Genomic DNA, 24,654 nt, shown 5'->3' with positions numbered 1-24,654 from the left:
ACGTGGCTGTTTTGTTAAAATACAAAAGCAACTGCCTCATTTCAAATTTGCTTTCATATCTTTTTGTACCGTAACATGGTACAAAACGACATAAAAACTGTGCCATTGAAAAATATGTTACCGTTATTGTTTTCATTTTTATTTTGCCAGGCTCTTGTCAGTTTCGATAAAAAATGTATAAAGGGAGACAACTCGTGAACTGATGGAGACATGGGTCCCGATGGACATACATTTTTTTCGTGGGTTTGGTTTTTCAGATTGAACTCTTCGTTGATAACGATATTTAAGCAAAATGCTGTTGCAATGATCTGTTTCGAATGTCGAATTAAAAAAGCCAATGCGGCAATGCTATTTTATTTTCGAATATAAAAACGTGACAGCATTTTTTCTTCTGTTATATTTTACCAGGGATGTCTTGTTTTATTTGATGTCCCTGATTTTAATCATTTTAAGAATGTATGTGACTGTAACATGTTTTACTATGATCAGAGACTTGTATGTCATGATTATATACACGTCTCTGCAATGATCGGTCAAACCAAATAATATCCGGAACAAACACACCGCTTTCCGACTTGAAAACTAGAAAAGTGCAACTCTCGTGAGATTTCGCGTCAGTGAAACCGGCAAAAAGAAGTAAAGCATCCCTCTTCAACAAGATGTCAGGGCTGTTAGGGTTCGAGTTCCTGGACGATGTCCGGCGGATGAATAAGAGACAGGTAAACACAAACTAGATCAATTACTTACCCAACTGTACATATTCTAAATGTAACGGAGACATGGAACTCTTTCTGTGACCAACAGCTGTTTACTGTCGACTGTCAACGTGGAGAGAAAAGTTCCATAAAACGTTCATAATTTACATATGCCGCCTTTCTTCTGATGTTTTATGTTACTAATTTAATGAAATAATGCTATATACACAAACTACCAATAAGACAAAATAGCTGCACTGAGATCTATAAACTTTGTACTTGAAAGTTGAAATTGAAGCACTAAAAAACGTCCTGTTTCTGATGATCTGAGGGGGAGGCCCTACTCCAACAATGTTAGAGGTTTTACACGGCGAGATACTTTTGACAGGCGCCGTGTAACAGTCGCAGTCGGCAAAATAATATCCGGTAGAAAAAGAGCCGCCCAGCGGCCTCTTATATTATAGGAGTAGGGAGGCCCCTGTGTTGTCTGTGTAGGCCTATCCTGTTACCACTGATACTTGGTTGGGAATCGAAGGACAGGGGCCATGCCCTTTAGGCTCATAAACAAATATAGTACTAAATACTTACCTAAAGCACAGGTGCCTGACTCGTTTTATGAAATAATAACATATAGAGTACATATAAATGAGACATACTCTATATGTTATTATTTTATAAAACGAGTCAGGCCCCTGTGCTAAGAAACCAGGTTCTAATTCCTCATTGTCTTGTCAGAAATGTGTTTTTTCCCTGCAAACACTCTTTTTGACATCAAACATTTTCTGTTCAACAAATATTTGTTTATGACAAATATTACAATAGAAATCTATATTGAATTTTGATTTAAATCTAATGTAGATCTATAATGAACACCCTACGTCCTACCACTAGACCACTATGACAAAACTCGAACTAGCGACCCTTTGGTTACATAGCCCTACATATCGTACCACTAGATATATATATAGACCACCATGTCAGAATATGAACTAGAGACCCTTCGGTCACGTAGCCCTACCACTAGACTAGAACGAATATTTATACCCTGAATACACTGCTCTCCGACGACCATCTGTCAGAAATTGTCCGTCCGTCGTCCAGAGCTACGTTATCGCAGCTACCACTTATAGACCACCTTGCCTCCGTATTGAATCACTAAAGATGCATGTAGTTTTGCAACAAAGCAAGTAATGTGATTCTATAAAGGATCAAATTTAAACCAGTGATGATTCTCGTCTTGCCAGTCCACTGTTCCACTAATTGAGTAAAAAGGGATTATAACTATATCTGTTAACTTGAAACCTTTTACACTAATATGAAATCCCTGTAAATATAATTATGTACCCTTGTTTTATAACAGCAAACCAATTTAATGTCATTTTCATTACAGCTGTATTACCAGTTGTTGAACTTTGGAATGATTGTGTCGTCGGCTCTGATGATCTGGAAAGGTTTGATGGTTGTCACCGGCAGTGAGAGTCCTATAGTAGTGGTGCTCAGGTCAGTGTTATTACAAGTTACAGCAAAGGTTTCAAATTGTCCTCTTTACTGGTCTCAAAAATCGTACAATACATAAAAGTTTATAATGAAAATGTTGTTCAGTGTAATATAAATAATATAGACTGTTCTGTTGAGTTAGATTTCAATATTTTTTTTTTTAAATCTTGAGTTGAATTTCAAATTTGAAAAAAAAATAAATATTAATATTGTCCTCTTTATTGGACTCCGAAAACGTACATCACATGTTATGCTCAAGAAATAAAGACCGATTGTTCAGTGTAATATAAATAATATTAACTGTTAAATATTGCTGAGTTAGATTTTAAATTTAAAAAAATCAAATTAAAAGTTTGGTTACAATTATAAACCAAGTCTCATTGATCAAGTCTGTTTTGAAGTTTTTGTTTGTGACTGATATCACAGAAACAATGTGGTGAGTTCCATATGGGTGTTGTTTGGATTTCTGATTCTTTCCTAATTTTGAAAATCTTACACACATTTGGCAAGAGTTACTGTATTATAACCTGCTTTTTAAGTGGTAAAAATAACCAAAGTCAAAAGGTGTATATTTTGTTTGGTTGGCAGATCAAGAGAATAAATAGCATTTTCTTTGTGAGGCACTTTTTAAAATAAACAATGGAAATGTACTTCCTTGTTTAATATTTGTTTTATTTATACACTGCCAGTGTCTGTATTGTGATACATGTACTTCCTTGTATAATATCTGTTGTATTTATACACCACCAGTGGGAGTATGGAGCCAGCATTCCACAGAGGGGACCTATTGTTCCTAACAAACTACCAGGAGGAGCCGATCCGTGTCGGAGAAATTGTTGTGTTTAAGGTGGAAGGAAGGGACATCCCTATCGTACACAGAGTTCTGAAAGTTCATGAAAAGTAAGATCACCGCTCACAGGAAATTATACTTTAGTCGAATCAGAAATCTTTGGGTTTTCTTAAAACAAATTTAGACAAATTGTACTTAATTCTAGGGTGTCCTACATTTATGTTTGTTCTTTATGAATTAAAATTCTGCTCCAAATTTTAATTGCTGAAGTGTTTGTTAAAGAGAGGTTGTCAGTGCAAGATTTCTTATCAAGGGAGATAACTATCAGTAGTTTTCTGTTGTTATCATTATTTCTCTTTTCTGATATCGTCACAAATTATACTAATTCCAGCGTGGTCTTCATTTATACATGCTCTCTATATATTGTCCTTAAAATTCTGGTCCAAAGTTGAATTGGTGAAGTGTTTGTTAAGGAGAGGTTGTTGGCGCAAGATTTCTTATCAAGGGAGATAACTATCAGTAGTTTACTGTCGTTTCCTTGTTTCTGTTTTCTGATATCGTCATTTAATTTTGTTTTAAAAAGTTTTAAGAATAAGTTCAAATTTGTTTGTTGAGCTTGTGAATTCTTTAAACAAAAATTGAAATGTGTTTTATTACAGAGAGGACGGTAATGTAAGATTTCTTACCAAGGGAGATAACAATTCCGTAGACGACCGAGGACTATACGCCCCAGGTCAACTCTGGCTAGAGAAAAAAGATGTAGTAGGTCGGGCTCGAGGGTAAGATTTTTCTTTCTTTTATTATCTATTTATGGCTGAATTACTCCTTATAAATAATAACAACTATTTTTGAAAATAACGACAAACAATCAACTGACTCTCAGGTTGTGTCACTGTAAATTGAAAATAACGACAAACAATCAACTGACATCTCTGTACTGTACCAATGATACAAATGAAATAATAGCTTGTAAATATTTAGAAATTATAATTGTTCTACAATTAATTCTTTGAAAATGAAAATTGAAAAAAATAGGACTTCATCAATCATCAACGGACAAATAAATTGGTACAAACTTGTATGAATTACCAGTAACAAGCTGATTTGTTAACTATCGGATTATTAATAAGAACATTACTACAAATGTCCTGGTTTACTTTCCTCCAGATATGTACCGTATGTGGGAATAGTGACGATACTGATGAATGACTATCCAAAGTTTAAGGTAAGAAGTCTGATTTTAGTTTATCATAAACCAAGAAACATAGACTGACTAATCCAGTGCTAACCATTCAGGAAATATTTGCTCTTATGAAGGTGATAGGAACAGTAATATTAATCAATTATGACATTTCTGAAGAAATTATCAATCATTATTGGTATAGATTTAATTTGTGAAATAGACATGGTGTATAATTTCAAGATTTTTGAAATCAAGGATTAAATTATTTTGTTCAACTGATACTTTAAAATACTTCAAATTGTTATATATTTTACAATTTTAATTGGAAAATAATTTTGGAAAAGAGACAATAAAGATCAAGTTAGATCTTAAACCAAGAAATTTATGTCTACAGTTCTTGCAATGATTTAATTTAATAATGAAATTTCATAACCATTGAATTATGTATTTTTTTTTAGTGATTTTCCAATATAATTCACCATTTTAGACATGTTTGTAAGTAAGGGTTATTCAGTCAAAATATCTACCTGGCCTCAGGACTACACAATAAATCACTTCTACCCATGGTTGGATTGCCTTCCTAATATTACTTCTATGTTATTTATTTAATAAATTCAATGGGTGGTACCCCTTAACTAAATCTGGAGTCCTGGGGTGGGGTAGATGTTTTACTGGAGTCCTGGGGTGGGATAGGTGTTTTACTGAAAAAGCCCTAACCATGACACACAATTTTTTATCTATTTTATTTCTTTTTTAATTTAAATATTTTGTCTTTTTCTCTTGACAGTATGCCATTCTTGCCTGTTTAGGACTCTTTGTTCTCATTCATCGAGAATGAGTTCATCAAAGGGAGGTTACTCATTGTTCACAGCGAGGAAGTTAAAATCAGTGTGGTGTTGCTTACATTGGTGTATGTTGTCAAGGAGAAGCGAGGACGATCTGGCACTGTCAAAAACTGTTCATGCTGCAACACAAAGTTTGGTGCCACTACTCTGGCATTTAATCATTTAAACACATAACATGATAATATGGAGACGTTTGTTGGACACATGCCTCAGTGTCAGATAATGAAGATAAACCAGTGCAGCATTTGTTATTGTCCTCGGCAACATGTGGAGATGGGGTGTAAAGGTGTACGCAAGGGGGGTGTTTCTATGGTAACGATGAGAATGTTTGTGAGAGGCGGGCGTATGATCAGTTTGAATGTCATGGTGATTGGGTAAGGTACTTTATATTTGAATAATTTGATTCCATGTGTGTTTCCATGGTAACTGGGTGGATGAACGTGTTGTTATATTTTATATGTATGTTGTCGTGGTGATTGAGTGAATAAAAGTGCTGATGTACATATCTGTATATTTGACAAGGTACTTCGACATGAATAGAATGATTTTATTTAAAATTCATTTATTGTTGCTATTGTAAACAATGAATAATCATGGTTTTGGAATTATTTTTTTTATATATTCATATGTACCAGTAAGTGTCAAAAGACAACTCACCGCTGTGTGTGAGGGGTGGGAGGTATTTTTTCCGAGACCCCACCAAACAAATATTAAAACATATTAAACATACAAATATTAAATTCTAGGAAATTGGGGGTTCATCCCCACCTCCCATCAAATTTTCATGCCAATGCCTCCAACTCTTCCCACACAGATAATTCTGAAATATCCCTAGACTTTGAGTTGAAATTCAGACATTACTAAAATATGAAACATTTACTGAAAAAACAGGATATAATTCCAAGATATTGAATTGTATATCATTATTATATTTCAATGTATTTTCAATGTTCTAAAGAACATTTTATCAAGAATTAATGATAAGATTTTAAAACTATTCCTATACATCGGAAACCCAAAGTCACACTTTCCTTCCAATAAATAGTTTTTAATTTGCAAAGACAAAAGTGCTGTTTTTATGTCAATAAGTCTTCGCAAATTATGAATGGTTTTCATCAAATTAATTTCAGATTGTGTAAAACGAGTAATTTTTACATGAAAACAAATGAAATGAAAAAAACAGTTAATTGGAATCAATATTTAAAGATTTCTTATGAAATTGTCACCATGGTAACCACAGGACGAGAAAAATCCTGGGTGCGACGGCCCAGGGCCAGCAGAATTGGTCTATGGGCAAGTAAATATTGGTGGAAGACTATATGCCCAATAGGCAATTGCAAAATTTCTTGTGATCTTTACCTTTTCCTTCGAGTATTTTAACCAAAGGATCATTGATGCTGATTTTTCTTGCCCTGAACGAAAGACAATATTGTAGATCGTTTTATAGGCAACATGACAGTAAATATTCATTCATTCTATTTTGTCTTAGATCTTTTTCCATTTATAATGCTCGGATCATTAGTGTGAACATTGGTGATGCTGACATTGTGTTTATCATTATAAATCACAGATCATAAATGTAGTAATTATTTTTTTAGTGCAATACCTTGCTAGTGTAGGTCATATCAATCTAACCCAGATTAAATCGTAGTCCCTTCTACTTGTTAAGTAGTGGACCGAATCACACCCTGAGAAAGATTAAGGCTAGATATGAATTTTAGGATAAAATATTTGAGTGTTACAGTATTTCAATCAAGTGTCAAAGTTTTTGTTTAGATGTGGATTTTTTATTTTATTTTTTTCCTTGCGTAAAAGTAGATCTTTATGCTGGTATGTTATATTTAAAGGGTTATCTCCCTTATCATACTTTTCAGTCAATTACATTTTAGGTAAGTCATGATTATAAATCATTATGAAGTTTCATTGTTGTGATTGAAGTTGTAAATCTGTTTTGGATGTGTGGTCTCCATTCTCTAATTATCAAACAAACAAAATAAAATTTCCTTTAATCAAAGAATCTGCTGTGTCTTGTATCTACACTTTATCAACATACCGTTTAAAGTATATATATTCGATGTCCAAAAGAGCATGTGTCGGACCGATTTATCTGATGTCTGAAAGTTCCAAGTTTTCTGAAAAACCATCCTTTACAATATTCTGAAAAAAAAACTGGTTTAGAATAAATATTAGGGGAAAGTTTCAAATAGTAACACCAATAATGAACATGACTTATTTTCTTTGTCTCCCTGGGGCTGTGATGGCCGAGTGGTTAGTGTGTCCCGACACTACCACTAGCCCTCCACCTCTAGGTTGTGATTTTGAAACCTATGCAGGGCAGTTGCCTGGTACTGACTGTACTCCAGCTTTCCTCCACCTCTAAGAGCAGGCACCTTAATGACCTGTTTAAAAAAATAAACCAAACTTTGTCTCCCTTAGTACACATCAGCTGTGTTTAGCAGTTCTCGATGATGAAAGTCTTTGACCAACTACACCAGCTCAAATTATACAAGAGTTACTTCCCTTAGGATGAAACTCCATAGCTCTATCCAATCATTATCCACACCATAATGACATTATTAGCTTTTTTCATTGCTGTATAATATTCTATTGGTCGGATATGATGCGACAGGTGGCCTTACTGGTCAAGATGAAGTATGTGATTGGTCAATGTAGCGGTAAATGCAAAATACAGATATGCAGTTAAAAACGAAACAAAGTTAAGGTTGAATGCATGCTGAATAAGTGGATGTATCCTTTCAAATGACGCATTAATAAAAATATATTCCTGATTCAGTCGTATTATCACCAAAAATGATTCAAACTGATATATTTTGTTATCCGTGCTGAAACGCATTAGTTCGTAAATTTATTTCACCATCAGTTTTACATTATAACAACAAGCATTAAAACTATGCTGCCTATCTTTTTTAAAGATATTTCTTGTTAATACACAAATGTATATAAAGTAACCCTGTCATCATGTTATAAAAGTATATCTCCAGAGACGACTGTTTCTCCTCTTCACTCGAGTCTTTCGTCCCTGCACTGCAGTTTCATCTTGGTATTTCATTCACGACATAAACTTGTTTTTAGGACTAATTTCAACATCATACTCAGAGTATGTATATTATGTGTTTTAGAACTTTCAAAGTGTAAATACAATTTTATGATACTAAAGTGTCTGTGCAACCGAAAGGAGGTCGCGAAAAATTGTTTTCATTTATGGGAAAACTCCACCATACATCACAGAATTCACTCGAGTCTTAGATTCAGTGATTGGTATGTTTCCAGTATAATTCAATTAATGAAAGTTTGGTTACTCCCTTTTACCATCCTATCATGATGGTAAATAAAGTCACCCTGTCATAATATTATAAAAGTAGTTTTCAATAGACGACTATTTCTCCTCTTCACTTGAGCCTTCCTCCCTGGAGAAGTGCACTGCAGTCTCAGTGTCATTACGTTAGATTTCAAATAGTGAAAGTTTACTCCCCTGTGATCTACAGCTGTAAATCATGCCACAATTTCTTCTGTTGGAAAGTTTAAGCCAAACATAGCAACATTATCTCTCTTGCATTGGTATATTTCAATTGATGGAAGTAAGATTACCTCCCTTGGCCCTTGTAAAAAAAGTTCTGCATCGATACAAAATTATTTGTAAATTCATGACTTAATTTCTAATAAAGAAAACAAAACAATACAAACATATATTCATTTATAGGATTTTTAATAATCTAACTGCATGAGTTTTTATCATGACATGTAATAACTAATCAATGGTTCAACAGTACATTGTATATATATAAAGTCATGGCATTCATGATTGAGAGTAAACGACGGATATCAATTTGTTTGTAGAAGTCTGTAATAAAATATAAGCAAGCTTGGACATAAGAAATATTCACACAACCCGTAACACACAAGTTATCATAATGAACATTCTTTAATTCCTTTCAAAACTGAACTTTTCATATCATTTTACATATCATATCTGTAATTTCTTTTGAGTTTATGTTTTTAATTACATGTACCTCCCTTTAAATGTTTTAAAATCATCTTATTCAGTAATGGTAATAAACAGTATATGATATATTATTCCAAAGATCTCTTCAATGTGAAATTATCTCCCTTAATGACATTTAATCAGTAAACCAACAGGGCCTTTCTGTCACTGTAAATTATTATAAAAAATGTTTTCATATGTCTTTCCTTAGTTTCCAACAAAAAATCTATCATTTCTCTTTGATCTGTGTTATCTCCCTTTAGTGCTCCATCAAATTACAAACTTAGTGAAAATAGAGACATTAATACGTAATATAAGGGGAGATATCACAGATCAAATATAACCAACCAAACACCAGTGAAGCTTTTTGTTTTTAATTGGGGAATGTACACTTTATAATTATAGTAAGGTAGCATACATCCTTAAGTCTTAATGTAAAGCATTTTTTGCTCTTTTTAATACAATAATCCAGTTATCACTAAACTCTATTTTTAACATCAGAAATAGAAGACAACATTGTAGCCATGATTCCTTACTGATAAACATTCCTGTTCACATCTGTAGACTATGAAGTTCACAACCAAATTTGTGTCTGCTGCGTCAATGTGTGTATTTATATGTAAACAATATCATTCAGAAATAAACAAATAGCCATGGATATATATCGTCAAAAAATGAAGGTATCATTCAGCGAATGATCTGGATGGAAATAAAAACAACCATGGAACTAAAAATTCAGTCCCTTAACAAAATTTGATTTAAACATTAACAAGAGATCCCAGAGGGATCTTGGCGCCCACCATTGAATGATCTTTATAGGTTCCATGTCAGATTGATCTTTTCTCTACTTTTCCCTTCCTCTAAGTCTTACTTATCTGTGTAAATTCAGAAACAGCCCTCTAGTACTTTTCAAACAAGGGGAACCTATATATAGAATTTAAGATTTAGCTATAATGGCTGTCTGTCGGCCATGTTGTTTTGTATTGGTCCCAATATGCAAAACTAGGCACTGAGGGGAACCTACATATGAAATTTGAAAAAGATCCCTTCAGTACTTTCACAGAAATAGCGATAAAAAACTTCAATTGTCAAAATACGAGATGGCTGCCTGTCGGCCATGTTGTTTTCTGATTAGTCTCAAAATGCAATATGCATAACTAGGCACCGACGGGAACATGCATATGAAATTTTAGAAAGATCCCTTCATTACCTTCTGAGAAATAGTGATAACAAACTTCAATTGTCAAAATCCAAGATGGCTGCCTGTTGGCCATGTTGTTTTCTGATTAGTCTCAAAATGCAATATGCATAACCAAGCACAAAGAGGAACCTGCATATTAAATTTGAGAAAGATCCCTTCAGTACTTTCACAGAAATAGCGATAACAAACTTCAATTGTCAAAATCCAAGATGGCTGCCTGTCGGCCATTTTGTTTTCCGATTGGTCCCAAAATGCAAAATGCATAACTAGGCACCAAAGGGAACCTACATATGAAATTTGAGAAAGATCCCTTCAGTACTTCCTCAGAAATAGCGATAACAAACTCCAATTGTCAAAATCCAAGATAGCTGCCTGTCGGCCATGTTGTTTTCCGATTGGTCTCAAAATGCAATATGCATAACTAGGCAATGAGGGGAACCTGCATATGAAATTTCAGAAAGATCCCTTCATTACTTTCACAGAAATAGCGATAACAAACTTTAATTGTCAGAATCCAAGATGGCTGCCTGTCGGCCATGTTGTTTTCTGATTAGTCTCAAAATGCAATATGCATAACCAAGCACAAAGAGGAACCTGCATATGAAATTTGAGAAAGATCCCTTCAGTACTTTCACAGAAATAGCGATAACAAACTTCAATTGTCAAAATCCAAGATGGCTGCCTGTCGGCCATTTTGTTTTCCGCTTGGTCCCAAAATGCAATATGCATAACTAGGCACCAAAGGGAACCTACATATGAAATTTGATAATGATCCCTTCAGTACTTCCTCAGAAATAGCGATAACAAACTCCAATTGTCAAAATCCAAGAAAACTGCCTGTCGGCCATGTTGTTTTCCGATTGGTCTCAAAATGCAATATGCATAACTAGGCAATGAGGGGAACCTGCATATGAAATTTCAGAAAGATCCCTTCATTACTTTCACAGAAATAGCGATAACAAACTTTAATTGTCAGAATCCAAGATGGCTGCCTGTCGGCCATGTTGTTTTCTGATTAGTCTCAAAATGCAATATGCATAACCAAGCACAAAGAGGAACCTGCATATGAAATTTGAGAAAGATCCCTTCAGTACTTTCACAGAAATAGCGATAACAAACTTCAATTGTCAAAATCCAAGATGGCTGCCTTTCGGCCATTTTGTTTTCCGATTGGTCCCAAAATGCAATATGCACAACTAGGCACCAAGGGGAACCTACATATGAAATTTGAGAAAGATCCCTTCAGTACTTTCTCAGAAATAGCGATAACAAGAATTGTTTATGGACGGAGGGAGCGACGGACGGACGGACGACGGACCACGGACGCAGGGCGATTTGAATAGCCCACCATCTGATGATGGTGGGCTAAAAATAAACGATCATGAAATATCAAACTTTAAATGGTAGGTTGGTCCCTTAATGGTAAGTGTATAATACAGTCAAATCTTGTTATGTCAAACTCTCATCACTTGAAGACTCTGCTCAACTCAAAATAAAAATTCTACTGAAAATATTCCTCAGTATAAGTGTTTTCATGGCCCAACTGACTTCAATATAGCGAGGATTGACTAATCCTAATAAGTCAAATGTAATTCATTTCGAGACAAGCCCAAAATCACATAATAGAATGCTCTAAAAGTCCGACTCATTGTTCAAATTTTTTTTTCGGAAATTAAGTTAAGAAGTTAATAGTAATATTTATTTTTAAAATAATAAAAAAAAGTTTCCTACTTTGGTTTCTTGCACATAAAAACGTGCATTGTTTTCAGCACAAAATATTTCTCAAATAAGCTTGATTACCCCGAAAACATGGATGTTTACAGAAAATATATAAATCACATTTGCTGTTCTTGTGTTGTAAAAAGGTTAACTTTACATCAAATAGCAGTTCAAAACAAATCGATACAAATTATACACAATATTTTACAGAAATCAGGAAATACATATACACTTACATAATACTTAAAGTCATATTATGCTTAAATTCAAAACATTAAAAAAAAACATCAAAATGATATTTCAGATCAGTAACATGTATCTAGTATAAACATATGGCAATAAATCGGAATCCCTCTTTGAAATTCCCCCCAAAATGGAATTGTTATTGCTATAGCAACAAAACATCCACCTGACCACAGAAACGCAACTTAAATGTTAACAGAGTAAACGGAAAGGAGAAAGATCCTCCAGTAATTAACATCCAAACCAGATTGTCTAGTGTGTTGTTAGTGGCTTTTTGTGAAAAATAATCAGGTCCCATCCTGAACTCATCGGAATTATCATTCAAATACGTGACATTTTGATTTCCCCGGAGAGCTCCGAATGAAAATGACGAAATTTGGCAATGACCGCTTAAGGTTGCTGTTTCACAGCACCTAAAAAGTGCAAAGTTGTGTACATTTGTAGTTGATCTTTTAGGTATGACTTTGGGATAGCTAGAGTTTTGTACATATAATACATCATAGTTTTGGCAACAATGTCTGAACACATGATGGGACGTTATATATATACAAATGATAACACAATACTGTTTCCATGGAAACCTAAAGCTGACACAATCTACAACATACCTGAAGAATATCAAAATCTTTTAATGTGTACAATTCATATTCCTAGGATCATTATTAGCTTAGGTTTCTTCTAGTCCCCCAACCAGATGTTTCCACTGATGTTGGGACAAGGTGAATTTCCAGATGTTTCCACTGGTGTTGGGACAAGGTGAATTTCGGACTAAGGCAACGTTCAATAGATGAAGAAAACATCTGTAAACATTACCGTGTATGTGTGATATATACGTGTAATTCTAGTGTTTTACACTTAAACATACAGTATTACATTAATACTGAAAAATAACATCAACATCTTGGTCCCAAAAACGATCAGGAATGTAAAATTTGGTCTCCGGAAAAAATTTCTTACAAAAACAAAATGAAAAATTAAAATGAAAATGTTGCTAAAAAAATGAAAGTAACGAAAATGCTTATTTGTACATGTGATGCTTTTATGACTCTTTTCAATCTAAATCAAACTCCAGGCCAATTAACAGATATCAAAGGAAGAATCTATATACATTAATATCATTCTTAAATTGAACAAAATAATTTCAGTCCTATTGACTAACAGGATGAGATTTTTGATATATCAACCGAATAACATGCACTAATCATTAATTCATATCTCCATTGTATAATTGATAGCTATATCTCATAGTGTATCAGTAATATACTGGGATTCAGATTCTCCTTCTTTAAATTCAGCAATGTCGTTATGCTTACTTTAGGAATGAGAGTTTAGTATCTTTGAGGTTTCTGCTTTAGAAAATTTCACTTCATGTATATTTTGTCTTTTTGTAATACAGAGTTATCTGCTCCTGTTAGCAGGTAATCATTGTAACACCATGGCCACAATTTGTATACCACATGACATGTCACATGACAAAAAGTTACTTCTAATAATCATTAACGTCCGAGGTGTATTTTTGAGGAAATAAAAACGAGGACATTTCTATACATTATTGGTACTATTACTGCCTTTTAGTGGAGAAGACGCTTACTCTACTGGAACACCTGGTCTTATTTCCCTTGTACTTTACCAAGGGTCTCCATACAAATATGGTACGTTCATATTTTACCGTCGTTTTATCGTGTTTGAGTTAGAATTACAATTTGGTTTTGTATTTTACCGTCGTTTTATCGTGTTTGAGTTAGAATTACAATTTTGTTTCATATTTTACTGTCATTTTATCATGTTTTAGTTGGAATTACAATTTCGAATGTTTCGGCTTCGTTTTACTGGTGAAAAGACCTATTGTTTCTTCTATATTTTCAATCCAAATATTTTACTTTTGATTAAACACATCACACCAGGATGTCGTAATCTATCGAGTTTGTTGATACCTATAATTCAGAAGTCCCTCTTAACTTCCTTATAAAGAATACCTATCATTACCTTACCCTACCTCCTATTTCCTTGTAACCTATATTACTAGCTAAACAAGGTAAAACACAATGCATTATTAACTATTGTTTAAAATGACACTTTGACATCAAAAGATAGTATAAGTTCATAATCAACACCAACCACAAAACTGATGACATCAGTGTTTTTACAAGCATGAATATGGTTTTCAATATAGTAAATGTCCCTCCTCAAAAATTATAATAGAATGTTATTGCGGCCAATCAAATGATAACTGTTACAATAATACTAAGTGATGTTTTATATCAAGAATTTTAAAACAAAATGAAAATACAGACTGTATGAAATGTTCAATTGTAGTATAATGTATGAAATATGTAACAAAAACTAAACTTAAAATATCTACATTTTAAAATAAAATCCTAAAAAAAAATCAAAGGTTGTGTCGTAAGATAACTAATCTGCAACTTCTAAACCAACATATAGTACATACTGTTTACCTGAAACAAAAAATGCTCATATAGAGGGGAAAATCTTCAAAAAAGATAATGATAAAAAATCTGAATAAGAAAAAAAAATCTTTAAATTCAACATGAAATTCAATCAATAAACAAAAACTGACATCAATGATTTAAATCATAGGTTTTTTTTTTCATTTTCATGATAAACAAGCACCATTTGAAATTTTAAAACATTTTCAACAATAATCCATAGTTAACATATTAAGTGTCGACATACACTAATTTTCTATGGCTTTACATAGGTCTTATATACAAACTTTACATGTGTATGTATTGACATGATACGCGGGAACAATCAATGAGTATATACAATGTAGCTATCTTATTTATCCACAAATAACCCCACCTATTGCTGTTCACTAAAAGAAACAGTTAATGAAATTTTACTGTCCTGTCACAAGCCCAGGGTATCCAGTAGACTATTGAGAGTATGTTTTTGACTCTCCAGTCAACCCTTGTGAGTATGTTTTTGACTCTCCAGTCGACCCTTGAGAGTATTTTTTGACTCTCCAGTCGACCCTTGAGAGTATGTTTTTGACTCTCCAGTCGACCCTTATGAGTATGTTTTTGACTCTCCAGTCGACCCTTGTGAGTATGTTTTTGACCCTCCAGTCGACCCTTGAGAGTATGTTTTTGACTCTCCAGTCGACCCTTGTATGTTTTTGACTCTCCAGACGACCCTTGTGAGTATGTTTTTGACTCTCCAGTCGACCCTTGAGAGTATGTTTTTGACTCTCCAGTCGACCCTTGTGAGTATGTTTTTGACCCTCCAGTCGACCCTTGAGAGTATGTTTTTGACTCTCCAGTCGACCCTTGAGAGTATGTTTTTGACCCTCCAGTCGACCCTTGTGAGTATGTTTTTGACTCTCCAGTCGACCCTTGAGAGTATGTTTTTGACTCTCCAGTTGACCCTTGCGAGTATGGTTTGACTCTTGGAATTCTGTTACATGTTAATTCAGCGAATGTTTTGACCTTCCAATTTCTGAGGGATCGTTATTTGACTTCTCTAACTGCTAAAGGTCAAGGGTCAATTAGAAGCCCTAAAGTCCATATTTTGACCCTTCAGATTTCTGAGAATTTGTGATTCGACTTCTGTAACTGCTAAAGGTCAAGCGTCAATTTGAAGCCCTAAAGTCCATCCTTATCCTCACTTACCAAGGATTGTGATCCAGTATATTCTGAAGAGGATACTGCCATCCTGGGGAGGTGATGATGGCCAAATCCGACTTTTGTGTTGCAGTTTATGTGTTGTACCTGTGGGGTTATTGTAGGATAAATATGGCACCATACTCAGCACCAAAATCTTACTTTGTCACTTGTAATGCAACACAGTTGTTAATATTTGTAGCTTTTTAAAGATCATAATGAGAAAAAAAGTTACAAAAAAAAAAAAAAAAAAAATTCGGTAACATAATATTGGCTTCTGAGGCAGCTGCAGCCTTTCCACCAATGTAAAACCAAAAGTGTTTGCATATAAAATTTGAATTTAAAAAAAAAAATATACGTTAGTTGTATGTGTACTGAGGAAACTACAGTACATATACCACTGCCATATCAAAAATTTTAAAATTCACATTTTATATGCAAGCGTTTGTGTGTAAAACATGCGACATAGAATCGAAACAATACACAGAAATTGTTCACACACCTTGAGGCAAGAACGGCATCCGACACAAACAAAACATTCAACTCTTTCATCGTTTACATACAATTTGTATCGCTGCTGTAGCATTTTAATGTTTTGATGGTCGTCCACTAGATATGGCTATAAATCAGAAATAGTACTGGTCATCACAGTTTTATCGTGGTAGTAGTCTAGGATCACACTATATTTTTCCAGTTTCCAGAGCCTGGAGTTCCCCTCAAAAGGACTGGGATTTCAGCACATGTACCATAGTTTCCAGTGTGGAATTGTGGGATACAACCCCAAATACATGTACATGTACCAGATTTCCTGAACTGCTGGTTTTCCACCATTGAAGGGTGGCGAGATAAATTTGTTTCACATATCTTCCACATATATTTCACATATCTCTCACCTGTCTTTCAGCATACCTTCCAGCATGTCTTTCACATATCTTTGGTTTCACTCATGCAAGGATCTTGTCCCCTATATCAAAGTTTCCAAAAGTCTAGTTTTCCTTCCGAAAGTGAAGGGTAATGGAGTTAAAACACAATATTGTGCTTTCACTTTAAGACATCTGGTTGCCCCCGCCTTACATTGAAGAGATTATGGGACATAATCCCCTATGACTTCAATTTAACTCTCCAACGGTGCCTGAGAATAACCTCACCTATATAATTGTTCCTATATATAGTAGTGATGGTGAGGAGATATCTTTTCGCCTTGGTGATGTACTGGTCGCTTAGCAACCTGACTATACATTGTTTCTATAACCGACGGGTACAGATGTAATCAATATATCGATGTTTCTATAACTGACGGGTACAGATGTAATCAATATATCAATTGTTTCTAGAACTGACGGGTACAGATGTAGTCACTATATCGTTGTTTCTAGAACCGACGGGTACAGATGTAATCAATATATCGTTGTTTCTAGAACAGACGGGTACAGATGTAATCACTATATCATTGTTTCTAGAACCGACGGGTACAGATGTAATCACTATATCATTGTTTCTAGAACCGACGGGTACAGATGTAATCACTATATCGTTGTTTCTAGAACCGACGGGTACAGATGTAATCACTATATCATTGTTTCTATAACCGACGGGTACTGATGTAGTCAATATATCATTGTTTCTATAACCGACGGGTACAGATGTAGTCACTATATCGTTGTTTCTATAACCGACGGTTACAGATGTAATCAATATATCGTTGTTTCTAGAACTGACGGGTACAGATGTAGTCACTATATCGTTGTTTCTATAACCGACGGTTACAGATGTAATCAATATATCGTTGTTTCTAGAACTGACGGGTACAGATGTAGTCACTATATCGTTGTTTCTATAACCGACGGGTACAGATGTAGTCACTATATCGCTGTTTCTATAACCGACGGGTACAGATGTAATCACGATATCGATGTTTCTAGAACTGACGGGTACAGATGTAATCACTATATCGTTGTTTCTAGAACCGATGGATACAGATGTAATCACTATATTGATGTTTCTATAACCGACGGGTACAGATGTAATCACTATATCGATGTTTCTAGAACCGACGGGTACAGATGTAATCACTATATCATTGTTTCTAGAACCGACGGGTACAGATGTTATCACTATATCATTGTTTCTAGAACCGACGGGTACAGATGTAATCAATATATCGATGTTTCTAGAACCGACGGTTACCAATGTAGTCACTATATCATTGTTTCTAGAACTTCTGGTTCCCCTCCAGTGAACGGATGTGGATGTAACCATTGTTTGTGTTCCTGTGGTAACAGTGATGCTTGGCTAGACATGCCACACGATGAACTATCATCATACGAATATGTCATATTCACATCTAGGTCATCAATTTCCTCGTAGTTGTGGACATTCGGATAATTTCCTGCTCGTGTCCAGACTGAATTCTGTGGGGGTACCCTGTGGTACATACTGTAGTTAGCGTAAATGTTATCCTGAAGAGGAGGTACTCTGGGGTCACATGGTTGTCGAGGAGGAATTTTCATGGGATCGCGAGGAGGAGTGGTGTGGTCGCGGGGCGGGAGGTAGGGAGCATGGGGTGTGTGGTAGTGATGGTGAGGAGATATCTTTTCACCTTGGTGATGTACTGGTCGCTTAGCAACCTGACTATACATTGCTTTGTCCTCTGGCAGAAACACGTCATCATCACTAGACATTGTCACTTCCGACTTATTTCCATTAGCAACGGTTGGTTTGATATTGGCTCGACCATTTTGATTATTATTTAGAGAACCGTCAATGCTTTCATCATCAACCATGTCACTGAGGGAGCCATCTTGTGATAGAGACATGAAATGTTTGTAAGATGGGGGCGGGGCATACGGAGGTGGAGGTAGATTTCGGGCCGCGTGATTGGATAAGGTAAAGTTTGGCTGTATATATGATTTCAGTCCATTGTTATTTAACAAGAAGGGACTCTCATACAACTGAAAGTTCTCTCTTATCACTTTGTCACATTGAATATCTCCTGGCCTCGAATAAATCCTGTTATTGGAAATCCCACAGCTATTTATAGCATGGCCTTGTCCTGAGTGTCCTACTACCTCAAACGCTGAGCCCCGGTGAACAGGGTCCCGCGGGAGATTATTGTCTTCACCACGTTTGATTGGCTGAGGGGGAAGTTGACCTTTGTTGACCCCTGGTCTGTGCTGAAGTTCTGGTAGTTGTGGGGGGGTTAAAGACTTTGACCTGTGCACAGGTTGCGGAGGAAGGAAGTAATTTTTCACAGAAGGTCGCGATTTTGGCATTTGTTTAATATTAACATCCTCGTCAATTTCACTTGCATCAACAGACTCACTTCCTATGGATTCAATTTCATTACGTCTGTGATTTGGAAGCGAGTGTGAAATACCCATATTATTTTTGTAAGGTTTATACTGATTGGCTGAATTTTTGGCCTGCTGTGAAGGAGAGCCAATAGGTATGGCTGTATTTTGCTGTGTTTTCTGTAGCACTTGAGATGAGTCTGTCAACTGTTTCATCATATTACGATAATGGCTCTCCTGTTTGTCGGTCAGCCTCTGATTCGGCTGCGGTGTGTGAGACCTTACAGTGCGAGGTAGTGTACTTGTCTGTCCGTACTTTAGGTGATACGGCTGTGGAGTTATGGCTCTACGTTTGACCTCTGTCGGGACACTGTCTGCCTGTGTATGGAGTTGACTTTGGGATTTCAATGTCTCTGTTTCCTCAAGGTATCTCATGTGAAGACTTAATACAGACATCAACTGTTTAGAGTCGAGATTATGTAGAGTTACGGCCCTTCTCTCCCTTCTCCTGTGTTCCTTTAACTTCCCCTTACCTTTCTCGGGAAGCTTGTCACTTCCTGGTCCCTTTGTGCTCCGAGCATAAATCTCGTCAATTGAGTCACATGACTTAGACCTAACTAAACGATTGGCTGCGGGAAAGTCAGATAATGGGGTAGCAGTTCTATCCAAATTTTTTAGTATTCCTGCTGGCTGGGCATATATTCCATTGTGTTTTTGACCAATAGAATCAGAGAATCCTTTCACTGCCGGATTGACACAATTTGGTGCGGAGCTGATGTTTGATCCTGTTTGAATTGTGACTTCATCCTCACTTGTTAAATCAGAGCAGGAGCTACCACTCACTGTAAATATCTCCTCGTAAGTCTCCTCCTGTAACACAATCAACACATTGCAGTATATTACTTCATTTGTTTAGTTTGTTTGTTTTTTGTTTAACGTCCTATTAACAGCCAGGGTCATTTAAGGACGGAGTACCCGGAGAAAAACCACCGGCCTACGGTCAGTACCTGGCAACTGCCCCACGTAGGTTTCGAACCCGCAACCCAGTGGTGGAGGGCTAGTGTTAAAGAGTTGGACACCTTAACCACTCGGCCACCGCGGCCCCTATTTGTTTAGTATTTTAAAACAAGAAGACTAGTTATAAAGTTATTCCAGTGTTAAATTCATAATAATGTTAGGTATAGAAATGCTAGCTTTTATAGATGTGTTATAGCCAGGGTATATTTACATTTCATTCATTGTAAATATGGCTAAAAATCGAATAATAATGTTTGGTACTCTCGCAAAATTTCTTAAAATATCAATATTTTGATTCCTTTCAGGTACATGCACATTATTCTCTTAAATTATTGTTACAGGTATATAGTATTAAAAACAGGGTAGATAATGGTGAGAAGAGACACCAGGGAAGAAAATGCAGGTAGTATAATAGACAGGGGAGATAACTCACTCTAAATTCTACAACGTTTGCTATGCAACACCAGTTTTGATTGGTTTAAAACCGTGTATTATATGCCAGTAATCCACTCTCGTCTCAATAATACACGCTCGTGAGTCACGGCTGTTACAATCTTTCCCCTCCAAAATAGGGCACTTGTAAACAAACATGGCGGCGCTTAAACGTTTGAACGTCGGAGACCATTATTTTACAACGGAGAAATTTGCCAGATTGTTAATTTCTATCAACCCAGAGCAGACTTTGCTTAACAATATGTTGTAAGGTCAATTTACACAGCCAAACTTTGGAGAGCATTTCTACATGAATTGCTGGCCGACATCCCCGAAAGTTCTCACAACGTTGCCGTCAACTGGCTTGGGATTGACGTCAGCTTTTGAACATTCATTAGCGTGCGTGCCTTATCATTTCTTGTGAATTGTAACAGCCATGTAGCGACACATTTCCCGGGGTTTCTTTGCCGTTTTTCTATTAGTAAGAGGTAGATCTCAGAACTGAACAGTACATGGTAGAATAGAAATAATCAACTTTGACTCACGTATTATTGCAGGATATACAACTCAGACTCGGATATTTTGCAATTTTAATTAATAACTCAGGCCTGCAGCCTTTGTTATTAATTTAATTGCAAAATATCCCCGTCCTCTTTGTATATCCTGCAACTATACACGAATCATCGTTAATTATTTCTTAAATAACAAATGAGATAACTACCTGTAATGTGGCCAGGGAGGTCCTCTCCAGCCTCAGTACCAGAAATGCCAGGATTTTGGTGGTGATACACAGGATAAAGACGATGGCGAAGAGTCCAATCTGTACATACAGGAAGATCGGTAGGATGTCCTCAATTGATGTACAGCTGATCGTTCCATCAAATGTGTAGAGACTTCGGTCTGTAACACCAGTATATATATAAATAGGGATAAATTTGAGGCAAGGTCTGCAGATTGTTATAACCAGATTTTTACTGAAAAAACTTTACCATGTTTCAAACATTTAATTTCCATTGCAATGACATATCCAAATATATCACCAGGGCTTTTTCTGAGGGCTTTCCGTGGCGATTCATTGGCCCCATTCCCATTTGGAATTATTTCATTTTAAAGCCAAATTCCCAAAATTTGAAGTTTACTCCTGAAAAAAGTCTTTCCCAATTCACCAATTTTCTTCTTCTCAATATGAGACAAAATGAGACAAAAAGCACACTTCCCAAACCAGAGAGAAAAAGCCCTGATCACCCAATTCATCAAGAAACAGACAGATCTAAGTGTAACAAATGTATCTGATAATACACAATAAAGTCTGTTAGTCAGAAATCTGTGTCAAGCCCCTGTATTCTACATAAGATTACAAACTTACCGGTACTTGACTCCAAAAGGAGAGCATTTCGTCGGTAACTACTGGTACAGGCACACACTCTACGGTTATCGTCATGGATACAGTCCTGGAGACTTCTGATTGGTTGGAGAATGTGGGTCCCCGTCAGCACAGCTAGGGCAGCACAAAACGCACCGACTCCGAAACACAGCACCACTTCCACAAACACCTACAACATGATTAAAACGTAACACCACTTCCACAAACACCTACAACATGATTAAAACTTAACACCACTTCCACAAACACCTACAACATAATTAAAACGTAACAACATAAGTCAAATGTATGCCTCTGTTAGGGATCGAACCTCTGGATTTCTAGTCTTATGTACAACCTATCCAGCTAAAGTAGAGTACAAATTAGCTAAGCAGTAAATTGTGGCTAGTATCTTACCAGGGTCACATATTCCCACTCCAAGGAAGTACTCTTACCAGGGTCACATACTCCCACTCCAAGGAAGTACTCTTACCAGGGTCACATACTCCCACTCCAAGTCTTACCAGGGTCACATACTCCCACTCCAAGGAAGTACTCTGACTTACCAGGGTCACATACTCTCACTCCAAGGAAGTACTCTGACTTACCAGGGTCACATACTCCCACTCCAAGGAAGAACTCTTACCAGGGTCACATACTCTCACTCCAAGGAAGTACTCTGACTTACCAGGGTCACATACTCCCACTCCAAGGAAGTACTCTTATCAGGGTCACATACTCCCACTCCAAGGAAGAACTCTTACCAGGGTCACATACTCCCACTCCAAGGAAGTACTCTGACTTACCAGGGTCACATACTCCCACTCCAAGGAAGTACTCTTATCAGGGTCACATACTCCCACTCCAAGGAAGAACTCCTACCAGGGTCACATACTCCCACTCCAAGGAAGTACTCTGACTTACCAGGGTCACATACTCCCACTCCAAGGAAGTACTCTTACCAGGGTCACATACTCCCACTCCAAGGAAGAACTCTTACCAGGGTCACATACTCTCACTCCAAGGAAGTACTCTGACTTACCAGGGTCACATACTCTCACTCCAAGGAAGTACTCTGACTTACCAGGGTCACATACTCCCACTCCAAGGAAGTACTCTTATCAGGGTCACATACTCCCACTCCAAGGAAGAACTCTTACCAGGGTCACATACTCCCACTCCAAGGAAGTACTCTGACTTACCAGGGTCACATACTCCCACTCCAAGGAAGTACTCTTATCAGGGTCACATACTCCCACTCCAAGGAAGAACTCTTACCAGGGTCACATACTCCCACTCCAAGGAAGTACTCTGACTTACCAGGGTCACATACTCCCACTCCAAGTCTTACCAGGGTCACATACTCTCACTCCAAGGAAGAACTCTTACCAGGGTCACATACTCTCACTCCAAGGATAAACTCTTACCAGGGTCACATACTCCCACTCCAAGTCTTACCAGGGTCACATACTCCCACTCCAAGGAAGAACTCTTACCAGGGTCACATACTCCCACTCCAAGTCTTACCAGGGTCACATACTCTCACTCCAAGGAAGTACTCTTACCAGGGTCACATACTCCCACTCCAAGTCTTACCAGGGTCACATACTCCCACTCCAAGTCTTACCAGGGTCACATACTCCAACTCCAAGTCTTACCAGGGTCACATACTCCCACTCCAAGTCTTACCAGGGTCACATACTCCCACTCCAAGTCTTACCAGGGTCACATACTCCCACTCCAAGGAAGAACTCTTACCAGGGTCACATACTCCCACTCCAAGTCTTACCAGGGTCACATACTCCAACTCCAAGTCTTACCAGGGTCACATACTCCCACTCCAAGTCTTACCAGGGTCACATACTCCCACTCCAAGTCTTACCAGGGTCACATACTCCCACTCCAAGGAAGAACTCTTACCAGGGTCACATACTCCCACTCCAAGTCTTACCAGGGTCACATACTCCCACTCCAAGGAAGAACTCTTACCAGGGTCACATACTCCCACTCCAAGTCTTACCAGGGTCACATACTCCCACTCCAAGGAAGAACTCTTACCAGGGTCACATACTCCCACTCCAAGGAAGAACTCTTACCAGGGTCACATACTCCCACTCCAAGTCTTACCAGGGTCACATACTCCCACTCCAAGTCTTACCAGGGTCACATACTCCCACTCCAAGTCTTACCAGGGTCACATACTCCCACTCCAAGTCTTACCAGGGTCACATACTCTCACTCCAAGGAAGAACTCTTACCAGGGTCACATACTCTCACTCCAAGGATAAACTCTTACCAGGGTCACATACTCCCACTCCAAGTCTTACCAGGGTCACATACTCCCACTCCAAGGAAGAACTCTTACCAGGGTCACATACTCCCACTCCAAGTCTTACCAGGGTCACATACTCTCACTCCAAGGAAGTACTCTTACCAGGGTCACATACTCCCACTCCAAGTCTTACCAGGGTCACATACTCCCACTCCAAGTCTTACCAGGGTCACATACTCCAACTCCAAGTCTTACCAGGGTCACATACTCCCACTCCAAGTCTTACCAGGGTCACATACTCCCACTCCAAGGAAGAACTCTTACCAGGGTCACATACTCCCACTCCAAGTCTTACCAGGGTCACATACTCCCACTCCAAGGAAGAACTCTTACCAGGGTCACATACTCCCACTCCAAGGAAGAACTCTTACCAGGGTCACATACTCCCACTCCAAGGAAGAACTCTTACCAGGGTCACATA

The 24,654-nt window shown here is 37.0% G+C and overlaps 2 protein-coding genes across 2 annotated transcripts in view; one reads left to right on the top strand and one right to left on the bottom strand.

Annotated features, from left to right (window-relative positions):
• The first annotated feature begins 559 nt into the window (after positions 1-559).
• LOC117315492 (signal peptidase complex catalytic subunit SEC11A) lies at positions 560-7,027 on the top strand. The gene is made up of 6 exons (XM_033869703.1): positions 560-719; positions 2,086-2,195; positions 2,943-3,092; positions 3,642-3,761; positions 4,150-4,207; positions 4,953-7,027. The coding sequence occupies exons 1-6, from the start codon at positions 660-662 to the stop codon at positions 5,001-5,003; spliced, it is 549 nt and encodes a 182-aa protein (XP_033725594.1). The 5' UTR covers positions 560-659; the 3' UTR covers positions 5,004-7,027.
• Positions 7,028-12,716: 5,689 nt separating this feature from the next.
• The window catches only part of LOC117314935, a 34,508-nt gene continuing 22,570 nt past the window's right edge, over positions 12,717-24,654 (bottom strand). The window contains exons 3-5 of the mRNA XM_033869034.1: positions 21,905-22,091; positions 21,260-21,438; positions 12,717-19,959 (exon numbers count right to left, since the gene is read on the bottom strand). Of these exons, the coding sequence (XP_033724925.1) occupies positions 17,998-19,959; positions 21,260-21,438; positions 21,905-22,091 (2,328 nt within the window). The 3' untranslated portion in view covers positions 12,717-17,997. The remainder of the gene's footprint in view (positions 19,960-21,259; positions 21,439-21,904; positions 22,092-24,654) is intronic.

Source organism: Pecten maximus, chromosome 17 (assembly GCF_902652985.1).
Source record: "Pecten maximus chromosome 17, xPecMax1.1, whole genome shotgun sequence".
NCBI lineage: Eukaryota > Metazoa > Mollusca > Bivalvia > Pectinida > Pectinidae > Pecten > Pecten maximus.
The sequence above is the reverse complement of the archived record's forward strand: the minus strand, read 5'-3'. Positions and strand labels throughout refer to the sequence as shown.